General features: G+C 40.2%; 1 protein-coding gene across 5 annotated transcripts in view; it reads right to left on the bottom strand.

The window, feature by feature from the left end:
* OSBPL1A (oxysterol binding protein like 1A) overlaps positions 1 to 16,133 on the bottom strand; it is a 74,392-nt gene that overhangs the window by 10,394 nt on the left and 47,865 nt on the right. For all 5 annotated transcript variants that reach the window (XM_021551560.3, XM_021551561.3, XM_021551562.2 and 2 more), the window contains 5 exons: positions 10,547 to 10,703; positions 5,532 to 5,607; positions 4,064 to 4,198; positions 1,110 to 1,207; positions 268 to 450 (listed from right to left, as the gene is read on the bottom strand). In XM_021551560.3, coding sequence (XP_021407235.1) covers positions 268 to 450; positions 1,110 to 1,207; positions 4,064 to 4,198; positions 5,532 to 5,607; positions 10,547 to 10,703 — 649 coding nt within the window. The remainder of the gene's footprint in view (positions 1 to 267; positions 451 to 1,109; positions 1,208 to 4,063; positions 4,199 to 5,531; positions 5,608 to 10,546; positions 10,704 to 16,133) is intronic.

The raw sequence follows: 16,133 nt of genomic DNA, 5'->3' as shown, positions 1-16,133 counted from the left end.
CATGCTGGCTTTAGCAGAGCTGACATCCAAACACTTGGAGAACATCCAGGCCCAGGTTCCCACTGGTGCTATAGCAGCATGCAGCACGTATGGGGAAACAATGGTAGTTCTTTTCATCTTCCCATCCCCTCTCCCCACAAAGTGATCTGCCCTCAGGCTTTGGGATGTGGGTATTGGACACTTCTGTTCCTAAGCCTGAGACTCTACTGCACTCTAATCATCAAGGATTAGGCACTGTACCCTTTCAATTATTACTGATACACTTACTCAAGAAGCTCCAAAGTCATCGTGCCTTTTGGTTCTGCTTCCACACTCTTGCCCCAGAATTTAAGTTTAGGATAAATTGATCCATGAAACACAAAATCATTATTTAAGCCTTCAGCATAGAAAGCACTGATTGGTGGATGATGGCTGACTTGCTCTGAGAGAAGTCTAAATCCAAGATCATCTCTGCAAAATAAAGATAAACAAACCATATACCTATGTATCAAGTGCAGTGAAGTTGCAGTTGTTTTTCCTGAGGTGAAAGGAAAAGTTGGACCCATGCATAGCTGCTGTACGCAGTGCAAGACAATTAAAAGCCCTGGCTAAGCTGAAAAGATCAACTAAAACATAGAACATCCTCATTTTAACTAATGACTTAATATAAAAAAGAAACAAGAACTACCAGATCTGATAAGTCAATATAGTTACTTTTGATACTAATGTCTTTCTTAAATCTTCACCTAAACACAGGCCAAAATACTAACTGAAAGAAAAATCTTCCTTAGGTACAGCTACACATTAATAGACTCATGTTGCTTATTAGGTACTCTGAACACTCCTGTACGCTCCCTTATGTACCATGCACATTTTTCATTCATAAGGTTTCAGGGAAAAATAATTTTTGTAGATAAAACTGGCTTTTAAACCTGGAAAATTTCATTTGCCTGCTCTGAATTGAAAAGTTAAGTAGTTTCTCTTCACTGAAAGGTGAATTGGTGAACATGCATCTGCAGCAGCAGCTAGGAGAATGGCCAGAAACTGATTATCTGAAGTGCAGTCTGCAAGCCAGCTAACAAATCTAATGAAACATCTCTGCCACCCTCCAGTGCAGCTCTGTTCGTTACCTGATCAGTTCATAGGTCTCTCCAAGCAATGGGTTGAACGGCTTCCCAGTACGTTCCCACTGCGAGGCTACAGCAGACACTGCAAACGCAGCGACACACTGCTCGGAAGAGTAAGATCACACAGTTAATCAACAGTAGCCATGGTATTATTACAGAGTATCAAAATAGTTTCCTAGACAGGTGTCCTGGTTTCTGCTGGGATAGAGCTGATTTTCTTCCTAGTAGCTGGTAGAGTGCTGTTTTGGATTTAGAATGAGAATAATGCTGATAACTGATAACTCACTGATGTTTTAGTTGTTGCTAAACAATATCTAGCAACAAAGTCAAGGCCTTTTCAATTTATTATACCACCCCACCAGGCTGGGGGGAACAAGAGATTGTGAGGGGACACAGCTGGGAGAACTGACACATTGACCAAGGGGATACTCCATACCATATGACATCATGTTCAGTATGTAAATAACCTAGAGAGGAAAGAAACCTGGCTGGGGGCTACTGCTGCTTGGAAACTGCCTGGACATTTGTCAGTGGGCAGTGAGTGACTGCACTGTGCATCACTTGTTTTGTATATTCAAATTATTATTTCTTCTCCTCCTCCTGCTCCCCAGTTTGATAGAGGAGGTGGGGGGAATTAGGATGAGCAAGTGGCTGTCTAGTATTGAAGCTGCCTGCTGGCTTAAACTGTGACAGTTCTGGTTCTGTACAAACTTCTACCACATGGGTCACATGCACCTGACTTACTGTGCATCTCTGAATAGCTGCTTGTTGTCCAGGTCATCATAAATCACTTCCAGCAGGACTACTTCCCTCAGGTACTGATACCTTTCTCCAAGGTGCTCCACTTGCCTGGGTAACATAGAACATTGCCCTTGAAGGAATATCATTCCTTCACACCTGACATGAGTCACCTTCACAGTCACTGGTGTCACTTTTCCAATCCCTCTGTCACTCCCTCTGTTCCTAAAAAGGGATCCTACCTGATTGGCTTACTTACCCTCCAATTCCAGACTACCGGCTCTGTTATTACCCCAGCATTGGAGCAGGCTGGTGAAAACTTGTTCATGTGGACAACAGCTGAAATATTTTTGTCTATCTCACAGCTCACTCAGGGACAGGGATTGGGTGGGTACTGCCTCATGTATGAATTCTTCATCTTCCTCCTTCCCTATCAGGAGCTACTTCTCCTCTTTCTCCTGTTCTCTCATGACAGCCCTGCTTGTCTTATCTACATCTTTCTCCTTCTTGGAAGAAACTCCTTCATCCCTTACTAAATGAGCTGACTTTTGCTTCTAACACTTCCTCTTGTGGATAGGGGTGACTGACACCAGCACAGGTTGGTTCTTAGGTTCAGCAGCAGTGCCAGACACAGGAGCTGGAGTAGGTCCAGTGTCTCTTTTTTTATTGTCAGATCCAGAGGCATTCGCTTCCCCTTGAGGGTACTGAACAGTGTTGAACAGGGCTCATTAGGCCTGGGCCAGGCCCCAACACCTTGCAGTGATTTCTGTCACCCTAGAATTGCCAGGGTGACAGCATACTTTTTCCAAATATTTTATTAATTTTTCAGGATTCTGCACTTGCTTAGGAGTGAAATTTCAAAATGCTGGAGAAGCCCACTATCCTAGTGCTTACCCATACTATCCCACACTCACACTCATAGCCCTGGGGCAGATCTCTGGGTGGTATCCACAAATATTTGTTTAACTGTAAACAAGACCTGAAAGACATTAATGAGATGCAGCAAAGGAACAAGTGGATTTGATATCCTGATGATATTTGAAATTCTCAAGAGCTAATTAGCCTGGAGGAGAGGGGATGATGGAAGAAGGTATCTCCTATGTGGATTGGCTCTCTGACGAGAAAAGGGAAAAGGTGTAACTGTGAATGGTTTCCTATAGATGGCTCTCAAGGTGTGGAAATGCTGGCAAGGCTGACTACAAGTACAAGCTCAGAGGCACCACCAGGAATTCTATCCTGTCCTAAGACAGTGTTACAAAGTACAACAAAATGTTAACCTTAACTCAGCCCCCAGAGGTGATACACAGCACAGCAGGGACCATATGCAAGTTAGATGTTGTATAACCCAGCTCTGAGAACATGCACAGCAGCAAATAAATCAACATTGCAACCAGAGACTATCAAACTAATATCATAAATGCTTATAATGAATTTGCTTTATTTATATGCTCAGGTCAGGTCCATTGTTCAACCCTTCAAGCTCTGCTTCTTGTGGGGTGCCGTGAAGGACTGCTGTGGTTTAACCCAGCAACACCACACATTTGCTCACTCACCCCTCTTCCCAACCCAAATGGGATGGGGGATAGACTGGGGGAATAAAAATGGTGAAATCAGTGGGTTCAGATAAAGGCAGCTTAATAGGGCAGAAAAACAAGGGAAAATAATAATGATAAAAGAATCACAATCTTCATAAGTAATGCACAGCACAAAGGCTCACCATTGATATGTGATGTCCACCAGGGATTGATGCTCCATCAGATCCTGAGCAGCAGCCCCCAGACAGCTTTTCCTTTAGTTTGTGTACTAAGCTTGACACCATATGGTATGGAATATCCCTCTGGACTGTTGGGTCCAGCTGTCCCAGCTCTGCTGCCAGCCCAGCTTCTTGTGTCCCCCAGCCTCCTTACTGGTGGGGCACCACACAAGGAGCAGAAAGTCTTTAAATTACTGTAAACACAGCTAAGGCACAACTAAAACATCAGTGTGTTACCAGCATTATTCTCATTCTAAATCCAAAATACAGCACCATACCAGCTTCTAGGAAGAAACTGAACTCTATCCCTGTGAAAACTAGGACAATAAACAAAACTAGTAAATGAATAAGAGAATTGAACATGCAGCAAGTTACAGGAGTTCCTCCTACAATGAGACCACCTATAAAGAAGAAAGATCCCACAGCATTCACCAAGAGCTCAGGTGAACTCGCAAAGCCAACGCACCTGCATTCTCTCGGTCGCGCTGGAAAGCGAGCTGGCTTTGTGGATGAGGTACGTGTGCTCCATGTACTCCGTGAGCCGCTGGAGGAAGCTCAGGGGCTCGTTGAATATAACCGGCATTGTGATCTTCGACAACTCCTGATGCACAAATGAAATTCCTGTTACAAGCTGAATGATTAGATACACTGACCCGCAGTAACCCAGGTGTAATTGGCTTATTACAAAAATAAATGATGCTCTTAGTGCTAATGCAATGTGCTTGACTTGGCTCTGCTAATACTGAAAGGACAAAACACTTAGGAGTTCGATAAGCAGAGCTGTGCTGGCACTAAGGCTACTTTTTAAACAAAAAGAAAACCAAACAGCAAACTTCCTATCAAGAAGGTGAGATGAAACAATGGAAAGACGTATTAAGGACCCTTTTAAACACGAAGTTATTTATTATTCCATAAATAGATATGGGACCATCTAATTACTTAAACATATTATCCTTTTTTGGAGGCAGGTGGGCAAGTAGAGGGAGGAGAATGAGAAAGGGCAAGGAAACACAGTGATACAAGGGCAAAAAGAGGGAGTTTGTAACAGGAATAAGAATTTAAAGGAAGCCCTACAGTTTGGATGGTGTTTGTTCTCTCTCCATTTCTAAAAAGCATGCCCTCTGAATGCATAACACAGCAATGGTTTAAACTGCCTGCAGCAGCAAATTAAAAGGGTGTAAATATGACTGCTGGCCAAGGGTAAGGCAAACAGCACCGTCCTGAGCCATAACAGCAGCACCTGGCACCAGGAGCCTCAGCAGATGCTTTGGTACAAGCCACTACAAGTTCTGCTTCCCCCCACAGCTACAACTTCTCTGCAGCAATTGCTGCAAAGCAGAATTAAGACCCTTTTTTCCTGCACATTCCTTATGCAAGGCAGGCTTTTAATCTCTTCTTTGTATTTTGTAACACTTTTCCACTAAAGAAACTACCATTAGAGTCTGACAGAGGTTTATCAGCAGAAAGTGTTTTCAGCCTATTGTAGTATCTAATGGAGAGAAGAGGTCTTCTCAATTCACACCTAGCTGGAAACAGATTAGGTGCCAAGGAGCTAACTCTGATCTGGCCACCCTCTGGTCAGTAACACCATGGGGAAGGGGGAAGACTCAGATACTAAGGGGAAAAGACAAAAGCAAAATGAAAGTGGTTGTTTTGTTTTTTCCACTGTCAAAATAAACTTTAAAAAACCCCACAAAGTACTTAAAGGTTTCAAGGCAAGACACTTTTACTGCAAGAATATTGCTCTGATCAAGTCCTACCTTCTTAAGTTGTGAAAGCAAATAAAGCATAAGCAGAAAATTTAAAAAAAAACCAAACAAACCAACCCCATAAAAAACACATACAAAAGACCTCTCCTCCCAAACGAATTTTCATTTGGGCCTCAAATAAAACAATCATTCCCCATTTTTTATCATAGCTTTCTGATTACCTACCATGCCAATGCATTTTCTCAAGATACTCCAGATACTGAAGTCATTTCTGGAAAACATTGGAGATGGTAAGCTTGTTCTGTGGAAAGAAAGAGGGGGAAAAAAGCAAAAGTAAGAAAAGTTTTCCAATACTAACCATGACTAAGAAAAGCACATGCTCATTTATGAAAGTAACATTTTCCCAATTTTTAAATTAAAACCCCAAAGGGAATGATAGTGCTACTTTGAAGCACTTAAACAGTTTTACCTGCATAGAGACATGAATTTCTCCAAAACCAGAACCATTAATTTTGCATAACACCAGAAGAAGAGAATACCTACAGCATTCAGAACAGATTTCACAATGGCACCACTAAGATATTTAGTTGTGTCTTTATGAGAAAATGGAAGTTAACTGAATATGTAAATAAATACATTCACTATGTATAAACAGGGTTAAAACAGTGTGGTTGTTTTGGGATTTTTCTGCTAGCCACCTTTATACTGACAATGAAATGCCATGACATTTATGGCCTGTATTAAAACCAGCCCTCAGGAACAATAGAAAAAAGCAGCATCATTAAAGAAGAGCAAACAGCAGCCTGTTCTACAAGGGGCTGACATATCCCAAAACAAGTCATAAGCATACTTTCAAGGACCAGCATTTGGGCTGAGAACACAGCATGCATTTCTCAGCCTTAAGGGAAATCAAGCACAGAATGTGCACAGTTCTTTTACTGCTACTGATCAGCTCAACTGTTAATCCAATTTACTCCTAGAAAAGCGTAAGTATTTGTCAAAATCCTTTGTCCACAACACAAATTCATTTTTGGATCATGATGCTATTGCCAATGAGCAAAATTCACAATTTTTCTGTTCCTATCAACAGATAAAAATTACCTAGAGCTCACTCAAAATGCATGAACTAAGTAAGTTTTGAAGTTTAGTTAACCCTAAATTATTGTGTTGCCCTCCTAACCAAGGTTGTCTTGTCTCTGCTCAAGGTAGCTACAACAATCTTTTCCAGAGAGTGTGAACAGGCTGTATCTTCCTTCTCCACCACCTTTCTGATAAACAGAAAACTGCCTTTAGAAAATAAATACTCAGGCTAAATTGTTTGTTTCAGTAGCCCTACTTGCTATGCTACCTCCCCTACTTATGTGCCACTGCAACACCTTTACCAGGGCTGATGCTTCAGTTTTTAGAAAGAACAAAACCAAAAAATGTTCTTTAAAATCAAACAAACCCCATCCCATCAAAAACCCAGTCATATGTCTGATCTCCTCATGGTAGCCAACTATAGTATTAGCAAGTAGCTACAAGCCCAACACTGACTTGTTTCACTCAGCTCCCCTGCAGAGGATGAATGGGTAGGAGAATTTAATTTAATTGACCAACATACCACCACTCACTCCCTATTCTGGCTTTTCACCGAGACAAAAATGTTTTGTGAAACAGATCATCCTAATAATATTAAGTATAAAATCCTTCTGTGGATGTTTTGATACATATGTCCAGAAGAGGACAGTGTCCACCAACTATTCAGGCTTATCTTCACTTAAAATGTTAACTTGTTTTTCCTGTGTATCCTTTAACGCAGGCAGTCAGCAGAGTGGGTATTTGTGTTTAGGTTAGCCCAAGCATGTTAAGCACATTAACCCTTAGTTTCCTGAAGAATACAAAGGAATTGCTTTCCTTACATACTAAAACTCACATTTTCATTTTAGTTAACCTGCCCTTTTGTTCAATTTTTTAAACACTTTAAAGATGGCATTCAGTTTCAACCACTCATCCATATTTGTTGCCTATATCAGTCAAACCTCTAGAACACACACTTGCACACACACACATATACTGAAAAAACAAAGCAGTTTTAAGCCACCAAAGAAGATCCCAGGGACAAGAAAGGACATGTGGACAAACAACATGCAGCCAAGACCTGAGGCCTACTAACCTTGGCATACTCCTTCTGATTAAACAAATGGTTTTTGAATAATTTTTGAACAATTTCCCTCCAGATGTCAATTTCAAAAACAACTCAGGAAGTTAATTTTAGCTTTAAGTGACAAAAACATCTGCTGGAATTTCTGTGCAGTAGATCAGATGTATTTAGAATCCTTTACTTAAACAAAAAACACTTGTCCAAAGCATTAGCTATTATACATCAGCTGCTACAGGAATCTTGTGGGGAAGGAGACACATGGAGTGAAAAAGGCATGTTTAACTTGCTTTTCATGCCAACCTGAACAACCAGTCTCCTGGCTCCCATGAAGTTGAACACAAACATGTTTGCATTCTGAAAAGCCCCCAATGCAGGGACCAAAGGGAAAGCTGACAACAGAATTCAGCAATAAGAGGGAAACAGCAGAGACAAATGGATGTAAAATGTTGGTGCTTAATACAGAACACTTTTATGAACTGGAAGTTTTGGTGGTTTGCTTGGATTATTTTGAGGGGTGGGAGTTTTTTACCTTTTTTTTTTTAAGTTTGGCTCAGATGAAAAAACTCCCTCTTAAAATTGAATGCTTCCTGATTATTTACAGTACTATTCTCTCTCTCATCTCCTCTCCCAAGAAGTGTAACAAAATTGAAGGCTACTTTCAACTCTGAACAATCAGCAGGATGAAAACAACATTAAAAAAAAAAAAAAAAAAAGAAAAGCCAGAATAAAGTTGCAGATTATATGTGATACTGGCTTCACCTACCTGTAGATGTACTTCATCGGAACCAACAGATTTATTCCTACATTTCCAAACCCAAAGCATGTATGCTCCCCCTGCCAAGCAAAAACCAACTTCCACTTCTGAGTGGCAAACTATCAACTACTCAAATATTTGAGGTGCAGATTAGAGCTCGGGCTGCCTAGATGAAGACAGGAAATAATCTTATTTAAACTGTGGGCTGAACAGTGTTAGGCAATTTCATGTGCAACCTAAAGGCACAGATCCTCTACTCATTGAAGGTATCAAAATTTTAAGCAAAAAAACTGAATATGGTCTATTTTCTAAGTAACTTGCTTCCATATGGTTAACACAATGGAAGTTTAAACAAGTAAAAATTATAAGCAAACTCAAAGGCATAATAATGGAATTAAGTGATGTCAAAATATTCTGAATCCCTCACTTTGCCTAGCATCAAGAGGTTACAGTTCTTGCTCTGAAAAGGACCCAGGTGGCATCAAAGGCAGCGCCTATCTGACCACATGCACACAGTTAGAACCAGCCCCAAGACAAAACAGGCACAAATTGGAGCCAGCAGCTCCAGGCAGGTAACACAGTTCTGAAGTCACATGAAAAGATGCTGTACCAGGCCAAACGTGGCTACTACCAACAGCCTCAGAAAAGAGGCTAAAAATACCCTACATCTCACATCCCCTGAGAGGGTTCTCTTGGAGGTCAAGTTTAAATTGTCTGAGCTTCTGGGGAGAAACAGTTTGCATCAATATATTTGGGGACAACTCCCAGTGTGACACCAAAGTGCCAGGTAAAAAAGCCTAACATTAGGGCTCAACCTATACTGTTGTTATAGTCATTTAATCCCATAAAATACAGTCATATATTCTATAGCATTTAGACACATAAAATATGGCCATACATTCTTATTTAAATGCAAAGTAGATTCAAAAAAGGTTCCAGTTTTCTTTAGCAGTAAATTATTAGTCAATTTATGCATCCATTTTACTCCAACATCCTATGCTCTCTTTACTACTAGAAGATAGGCTGTTCAGAGAAACAACTGAGGCAGATGTAGTTGTTTATTACTTTTCATTACTCTTTATAAAATCAGTAGCTCTGAAATACTCCTCCAGTCACCTGCCCCCTGCAGTTCTGACAGCACTGTGCAAGCATTACAGAAGTTGCCAAGTAACTTTTTTAAGTAAATGGAAGAGTAATTCCTGTCTGAAGTCCTCAATACAATGCAAGTCAACATGCACATGCACCATCACTTTCATGTTCATTATGTACTGCATCCTCTCTCCTCACTCTTTCCAAAGCAGTGATGGCAATTCAGATGTCCACCTTCACCTACTGCTTCCTCCCCCACTCCCAATCTTCCTGCTCTAATTAGGGAAGGCACTTAGCCAAGGCCATAAATACCACATTGCAAACAGCACAAGAGCAAAGCAACTCGCTTAGTCAGCTGCTTTATGTTATCTCCCCAAAACACTCATTACTCCACCCAAGCCCTCATTTGCTTCAGTCTTTGTCTAGTATGAGACATGCACAGGTTGACCCTTGAAACATCAAGTCTGGTGCTACCAACTCACTTCAACAGTCACTGCAATTTAACTACCAAGACACTAAGTAATTAAAGCCTATCTAGTTTCCTTTTGCAAAATTCAATTTTATTTTCCTGGTTTTACAGAAATGCAGTGTCCCCTCAACATCCTGTACATCCAAAACACTTCCAGAACAGTCTCTTTGAAACATGCTGAAGTCTGGCTTTATTTGTAGCACAATTGTTATATTGCCCTTTCACTGAAACTGGAGAATAGTGGTGTCTGTTACATCTCATTAACTCCAGACCTATTGTCCTCCTTTATCAGCAAGGAAACAAACAAAAATGGATCATTTGACAACACAAAATAAGCACATAAAACATGGATGAGACTTTTAGAATAAGACTCCTTTTGTTCACATATGAGTTTCTGATGCCAGCCTAGCAATATTTTTCATTCATTCCTGACACCAACAGAAGGATCAAATAACTCGAAATTAAAGAGGCAATAGGAGGTACAGGTCATTAAAGATAAATGAAGGAATTAAAATCCACATAGATTTCAAAAAGATTAATAAAAAACAAGTGTGTCCATTTTTAAACAGTACATTATATTTTCTTTTTACTTCTTTAGATTGGATCATCAAGATGCAAAGGAGCACACCTTGGAAAAACAGTCTTTATAAAATCATAGCACAACCAATTACTTGTCAATCATCCCTAGCAAAATTTTAAAACTTTTCTGTCAGTTTTTCAGAGATTCCTGTGGTTTCTTACCATTAATGCATATTAGAGAACTTTAAGAATGGACAACATCCTACCTGTGTTTTTTGATTCCGTTTGACAGCGACTCCCCACTGCCACACACCTTTTCTTCAGACATGCTTGAAGTTATTGCATCTTTTGAATCCATGCTGTCCTCTAAAGAGTAGGCTGCTGTTGTTTCAAACCCACTTAATGATTTTTCAGATTCGGAATCTGCAAAAGAGCAACTGCATGTTAATGAATCTGCCGCCTGTGCTAGACTTCAGTCACTAACAGATCTCCCCGCCTTGTACAAAACTGAAACCTAAGTAGCCTACTGTGTCCTGATGACAGCATCCATTTGGTAAGTAACTAGTACTGCCAGAGACCGCTGCAGCCCAGCATCTACACATAAAGAAACTGCACAATAAGCAAGACCACAGTACATTAAAAATTCTCTACCAAACTGAGCCAAGATCTGGCATATTTATTAAACTGAAGCTACTAGACCTTGCCTAGGACAAGTGCCAGTGCCATATAGATGCCAGTACTCTACCAAACAAACAGGTACCTTGAGTAATGACTCCTTCTTCAGTTAGGTCTAAGCTCTTAAGACTCCCAGTGCTGTTCACCAGCCTTCAATTTCCAACACACTGAACAAGTATCAAAGAACAGGAGGATGTATCATATAGATAACACCAACTACGTAGGTCCCAGCAAAGTCTAAGTGATAAGCTTGCCAATCAACAAGATAAACTTCGTTCAGTGGAAGGCAGGTTAATAGTACAATCCACATCACATCTCAAACTAAACCAAACATCAACAACAAAACCTACTTTCCAACCACTGTTTTGGTCAGGTAGTGTTTTCCAGCTCTGGAGAAGAGACAGTCTTGCCCCAAATCGGAAGACGCAAATTTCCTGGCAAAGGCTGTATTTTTTGTGTTAGGTTTTCTTTCAAACCTGACAAGATTGTCTAAGGATTATCCAATTGCAAGTTCCAGGAAGTGAGGGAACAACTCAAGACATCAACTTCTGTCTCATTTGAAAAATTCTGTAGCAGAAACCAGGTACCACACTGAATAGTAAACAGCTTAATGCAAGCCTCACTGTTTCTGAAAAATGTAGACCCAATCTACAGTAGATGCTATTCCTGCTAAGTACTGCTTCCAGCATATGCTGTTGCTCTTGGCTGCAAAACCCCATTGCAGAAATAATTGCAAAATTAGCCATTCTCTCACACACTTGTTCTAATTCAAAACCAGTAATCAAAATCTGCTGAAGTAGCAGAGAGTCCAAAAGAATATCACAGCTGTCTACTGCCAGGTGCTTTCTTGTTTTGTCTTTAAAAAGCCATGCCAGTAGCTTCTCCAGAACATGTAAATTGTATATTGCTTTGCTAAAGGATGTGTATATATACGTACATACATACATATATATATATATATATATATATAGACAGACAGAAGGACTTTCTACCACATCCAGATTACATAAGGGTCAGGAACAGGACAGAATCCTGATAAATGGATGGACTCTGTCACAATATCTCCATGCCTTCTAGAGAGAGAGAGAGATCTAGAAGCATAAAACATCCAACGTTCATTTAAAACATCCATGCCTATCCCCATCAAGACAGTACTGAAATTTAGTCAGTTGCTAGGGAATGAAAAGAACTGCCAGCTGGTGCTCAGGATATGTTAAAGAAGTGGACTGGCACTCCAGAGAATCTTCTCACAATTTTCCCCAAATTTGTCAGTCTAGTTCTGTGCCAAGTTATGACATATCAAAGCATTAGTTTGGTGGGTACTATATTTAACAAGTAGGGTAAGGAAAAGCATTTTTACTTGTGACAAGTTTGTTACATAAAATACAGGTTTGTCCAGAGATCCTAAACCCAGGTAGCCAGGAAAAAAAGAGTTTTCCTGCACATCCAAACACTGCAGAGGAAGAGATACTCTAGGAGTGTAACACAACTTGGGCTTCAGCTTTCTGACCACACAACAAGGTATAAAGCTCCTTGAGGTATGTATTCCACCTCTCTTTTGAAAGAGCTGCTCAACTGTGCATGACAAGAAAAGCATGAAGCCAACCCAATAACATAAAGGGAAGTCTGGCTCCTGTAGGGTCCTTTATTCTCTTGTACCATCCAGGACCGTCTTGCTTTCAGACAGAGTCATAGTGTGCAAATTCCTTCAATCTGAGTTTCTGCAACAGACCCAGGACTCCAGAGCAGGAAGGCAAGAACAGATAAGCCTCACCAGAACTGCCTGTCACTCCTGGATATGCTTCTTGGTATAACAAAGATTTTTAAATACCACACATGTTCAATTCTCCTCATTCTGGCCTTACAGTGCCAAGAGAGGATTCTGATGGACTGAGCTCCACACCTGCAAACCTCTCCAGATCTTAGACACTGACCAGACAGCCTTCCCCAGGGCATGTGCCTTACCTAATGCAAGAAGACCATGCTCTACAAGAAGAAACATTAGAATGAAATACTGTTTGTGTTGTAACTGTTGTAAGAAATTGCTCCCTAAGGAAACCTCAACCATTTTCCTGAGAAACAGAGGAAGTGCACTGAACAACAGCTCCTGCCACAAAAGATCTCAGTCTCCAATCCCTTAACCTCAGCTACCTCCTTTACCCCAAAGAATTTAGCAAGCCTTGAAAGATTGTTAGGGTGTTGGAATGAACAAGCCTAGTATTGTATTGTGAGCACAGATCAACAGGCAACTCAAACTGAGCTTTTCCCTGTGCACTTGCAGCGAACTCTTTTCTGAATTAAGATTTGCATACTCCCCCGTCACTGCAAAAAAAGATTTATATTCACAAGTTTCTACAGAGCAGCTGTCAAACAGATGACTAGGAGAAAATGAAGGGGTTTTTTTTAATTGAACTTAGGGGGTTGTGGGCTGAGGAGGGGGGAGAAGGAATAAGAGTCCTTGTTCAGAAGCGAAAATTTGGAAGTGTTCTCTGAGACAAGACCAGGCTGACTAGGAAGCTCTCCAGCCCATGAAATCTGAAAGAGTAACAGTACAAACACCAGCTACATTTTGCAAGAGTGGGAGAGCACAAGGAAACAGCAGAAGCAATGACAGAATCTTAACTCAATGGACCTCATTTCCTATTGCTACAACTGGTAAGTCTTCAGACGCAGATAGAAAAGTCTGGTCAATGTTACTGATTAAGAAATAAATCGGAGAAATACAGTGTTTAACCATTGGCACTGTTTGGTTTCAGTTCTGACCAGGTGTTTCCCATCCCTCTGAAACGTCTAACTTCATTCTTTTAACTCTATTCAAGGCAAGAAGTGACAGGCAGCAGTGTTCTCACAGAGGCTGTGAAGTATTTTTGGTACACATTCAAAAAAAGCCACTTGACAAACTACTCTAAACATGGAAGGAAGGGTAAGAGGTTTGTATGCTTTTTGTACCATTTTTGCTTTCAAGTGATCTGATTACTGGAAACAAAGTAGGAAACAAGCAAAAGCAACGGATGTAGTCTGCTACTTATTGTATCATTTAGGAGAGTTATTTATAAACACAGCACCCAGTAGTGGTAGATACCAGCAGAAGCTGTACTATGGCAGGTTAACTTCAGTGTACTTAAATATTCCTGTAGCTAAATAACTGCTTTTATTGCAAGATTGCATCTATGCAAAGCCATCAACATCCCGCTCAACACACACAAAAATCCTGTTTGCAAAAAATCTCCACCTCTCAGATAAAACCTATTTAAAACAGAAAAACAAAGGAAGATCTAAACTCTTCCCAAACTGGGTGAACAATTTGTATATGAGAAGGGAATCTTAGATCTGAAAGGCAAAAATCAAGTACTTTTACCCTTTAATTCTTGATCTGCTTAGCTATTTTTCAGCACTGTGGACGTTCTCTGCATTCCTATTCCATTCTCATGTGATCCTCATGTCTGTTTTAATCAAAGTAATAACCTCTCTAGGAGATAGCATTGGTCTTTTTGAATGTTGCTACTTGTTCATCACTTCTTCCCTTCCCCAGAGCCCTCCCGTTCTGCCCCACCCTGCTTTAAACATAGAAGAGTTTGACACATGTTAAGTATTCAATCCTGCAAGTGAGAGCTGCAGCACTCTGTGTGGTATCGAGTTTAATTACACATTTCCACCACTCTCATGATGAGTGGATCAGCGCACTGGGAACTGCTGTTAACTGACCTATGGCTGTCAGAGCTCAGATTAATAACACCCTTAACTTTGCTCTTCTGGATACTGTGCTTTGGTAAGACAAATAACTTGCATTTTTCTGTAGGTTATTCTTTTAATTTCTCTCTCTTTGCACGGATTTAGAAATTACTGCAACAGCAAAAAGTACTGACAACAGCATATTACTTAGAGATGAAAAGAAAGGAGACTTCAGGAAAATAAACTCCAACTTCAGTAAGTAATCTTACCATGTTGCAAACATTTTCCTCACACCAGTTTTTGGAAAAGGAAAGGGTATTTCTGTAACTCTGGCCACAATTTCTACAAACAGAACCACACACCACAGACTTCAACAGTGAACAATTCAGTCTATGCCAACAGTAGCAGGTAGCACAGCTCAGGCTGGAGCAGATTTGCAAGAGGAACAGATGGTGCCGAGGATTTGACAATCAAACCAGATATGTTTCTAGTGCTGTTCTCTTCAGATCTGCTCTTACTCTGCTGCCATGGACTGTGTCCAGTAGGAGCTGGACTGTATCTTCTGATTCTGCTTCATTCAGGAGCAATCAGATTGTTCCACAATGTGAACCAGGGCATGGCAAATGTGGACAAGTAATTGCTGCACTGCATACATCCTTTTTGATACACCTTTCCCTCAATAACCTGCTTGAAAATTGCTCTGAATTGTCCCATTAGTGATATTCTGTTGAGAGTGAACAAAAATTTATTAAAAAAAATCATTAAAAAAAAAGCAGCAGTGGCATCTTCTTTCAACCTGTCAAACCAAAACTAACAATTCTTCAGCTCAAAGTGCAAGCCTACTTATGCAACACTCTCACTTCTAAACTCACTCCTACAGCAGGGATTTAAAAATTCATAGAAATGCAAGCAGAAAAAGATAGCATCCCGATAGAAAAAATACCCTAAGTAGTGGCATTTTCCTACTGACAGACATGATAACTTGTTATATCACCCTGTTAAAATACATTGGTGTTTGCTCAATCTCCTATATAACTTAGAAAGGTAATTCATGAATATGGCTATTTGTCCAAAATCAATATAATTTAACACAGTCAATTTGCAAATCAGGTTAAGCAAGAGCTTTGAAGACAGTTGTAGTAATTCAGATTTCCAGAAACAAAAAAAAAAAAACTCTCCTCAAACCATACCAACAAAAAAGAATTCCTTTTATGCTTAAAGTGGAAGTAATAACATGTATTCAGCAGTCAGGAAAACACATTTCCCTTTTTCTAGCCACCTCCCCATCCCCGCCCCCTTCAGAGACAGAAAGGACCTTAATCTCTGCAAATTAAGAAATATGAACAACTTAGAGAAGAGAATCTCTCACCAGTCTGATTAAATTGATGGACAGCCAAGAAAGTAAGTCTGTCCCAGAAAATTATTTAAAATGCAATTAAGATGAATTATGTCAAGTAACTTCTCCCAAAGGAGAAAGAAATCACAATTGGGTTTTTTTAAGTATGT

This window comes from Lonchura striata, chromosome 1 (assembly GCF_046129695.1).
Source record: "Lonchura striata isolate bLonStr1 chromosome 1, bLonStr1.mat, whole genome shotgun sequence".
Taxonomy (NCBI): Eukaryota; Metazoa; Chordata; class Aves; order Passeriformes; family Estrildidae; genus Lonchura; species Lonchura striata.
The sequence above is the reverse complement of the archived record's forward strand: the minus strand, read 5'-3'. Positions and strand labels throughout refer to the sequence as shown.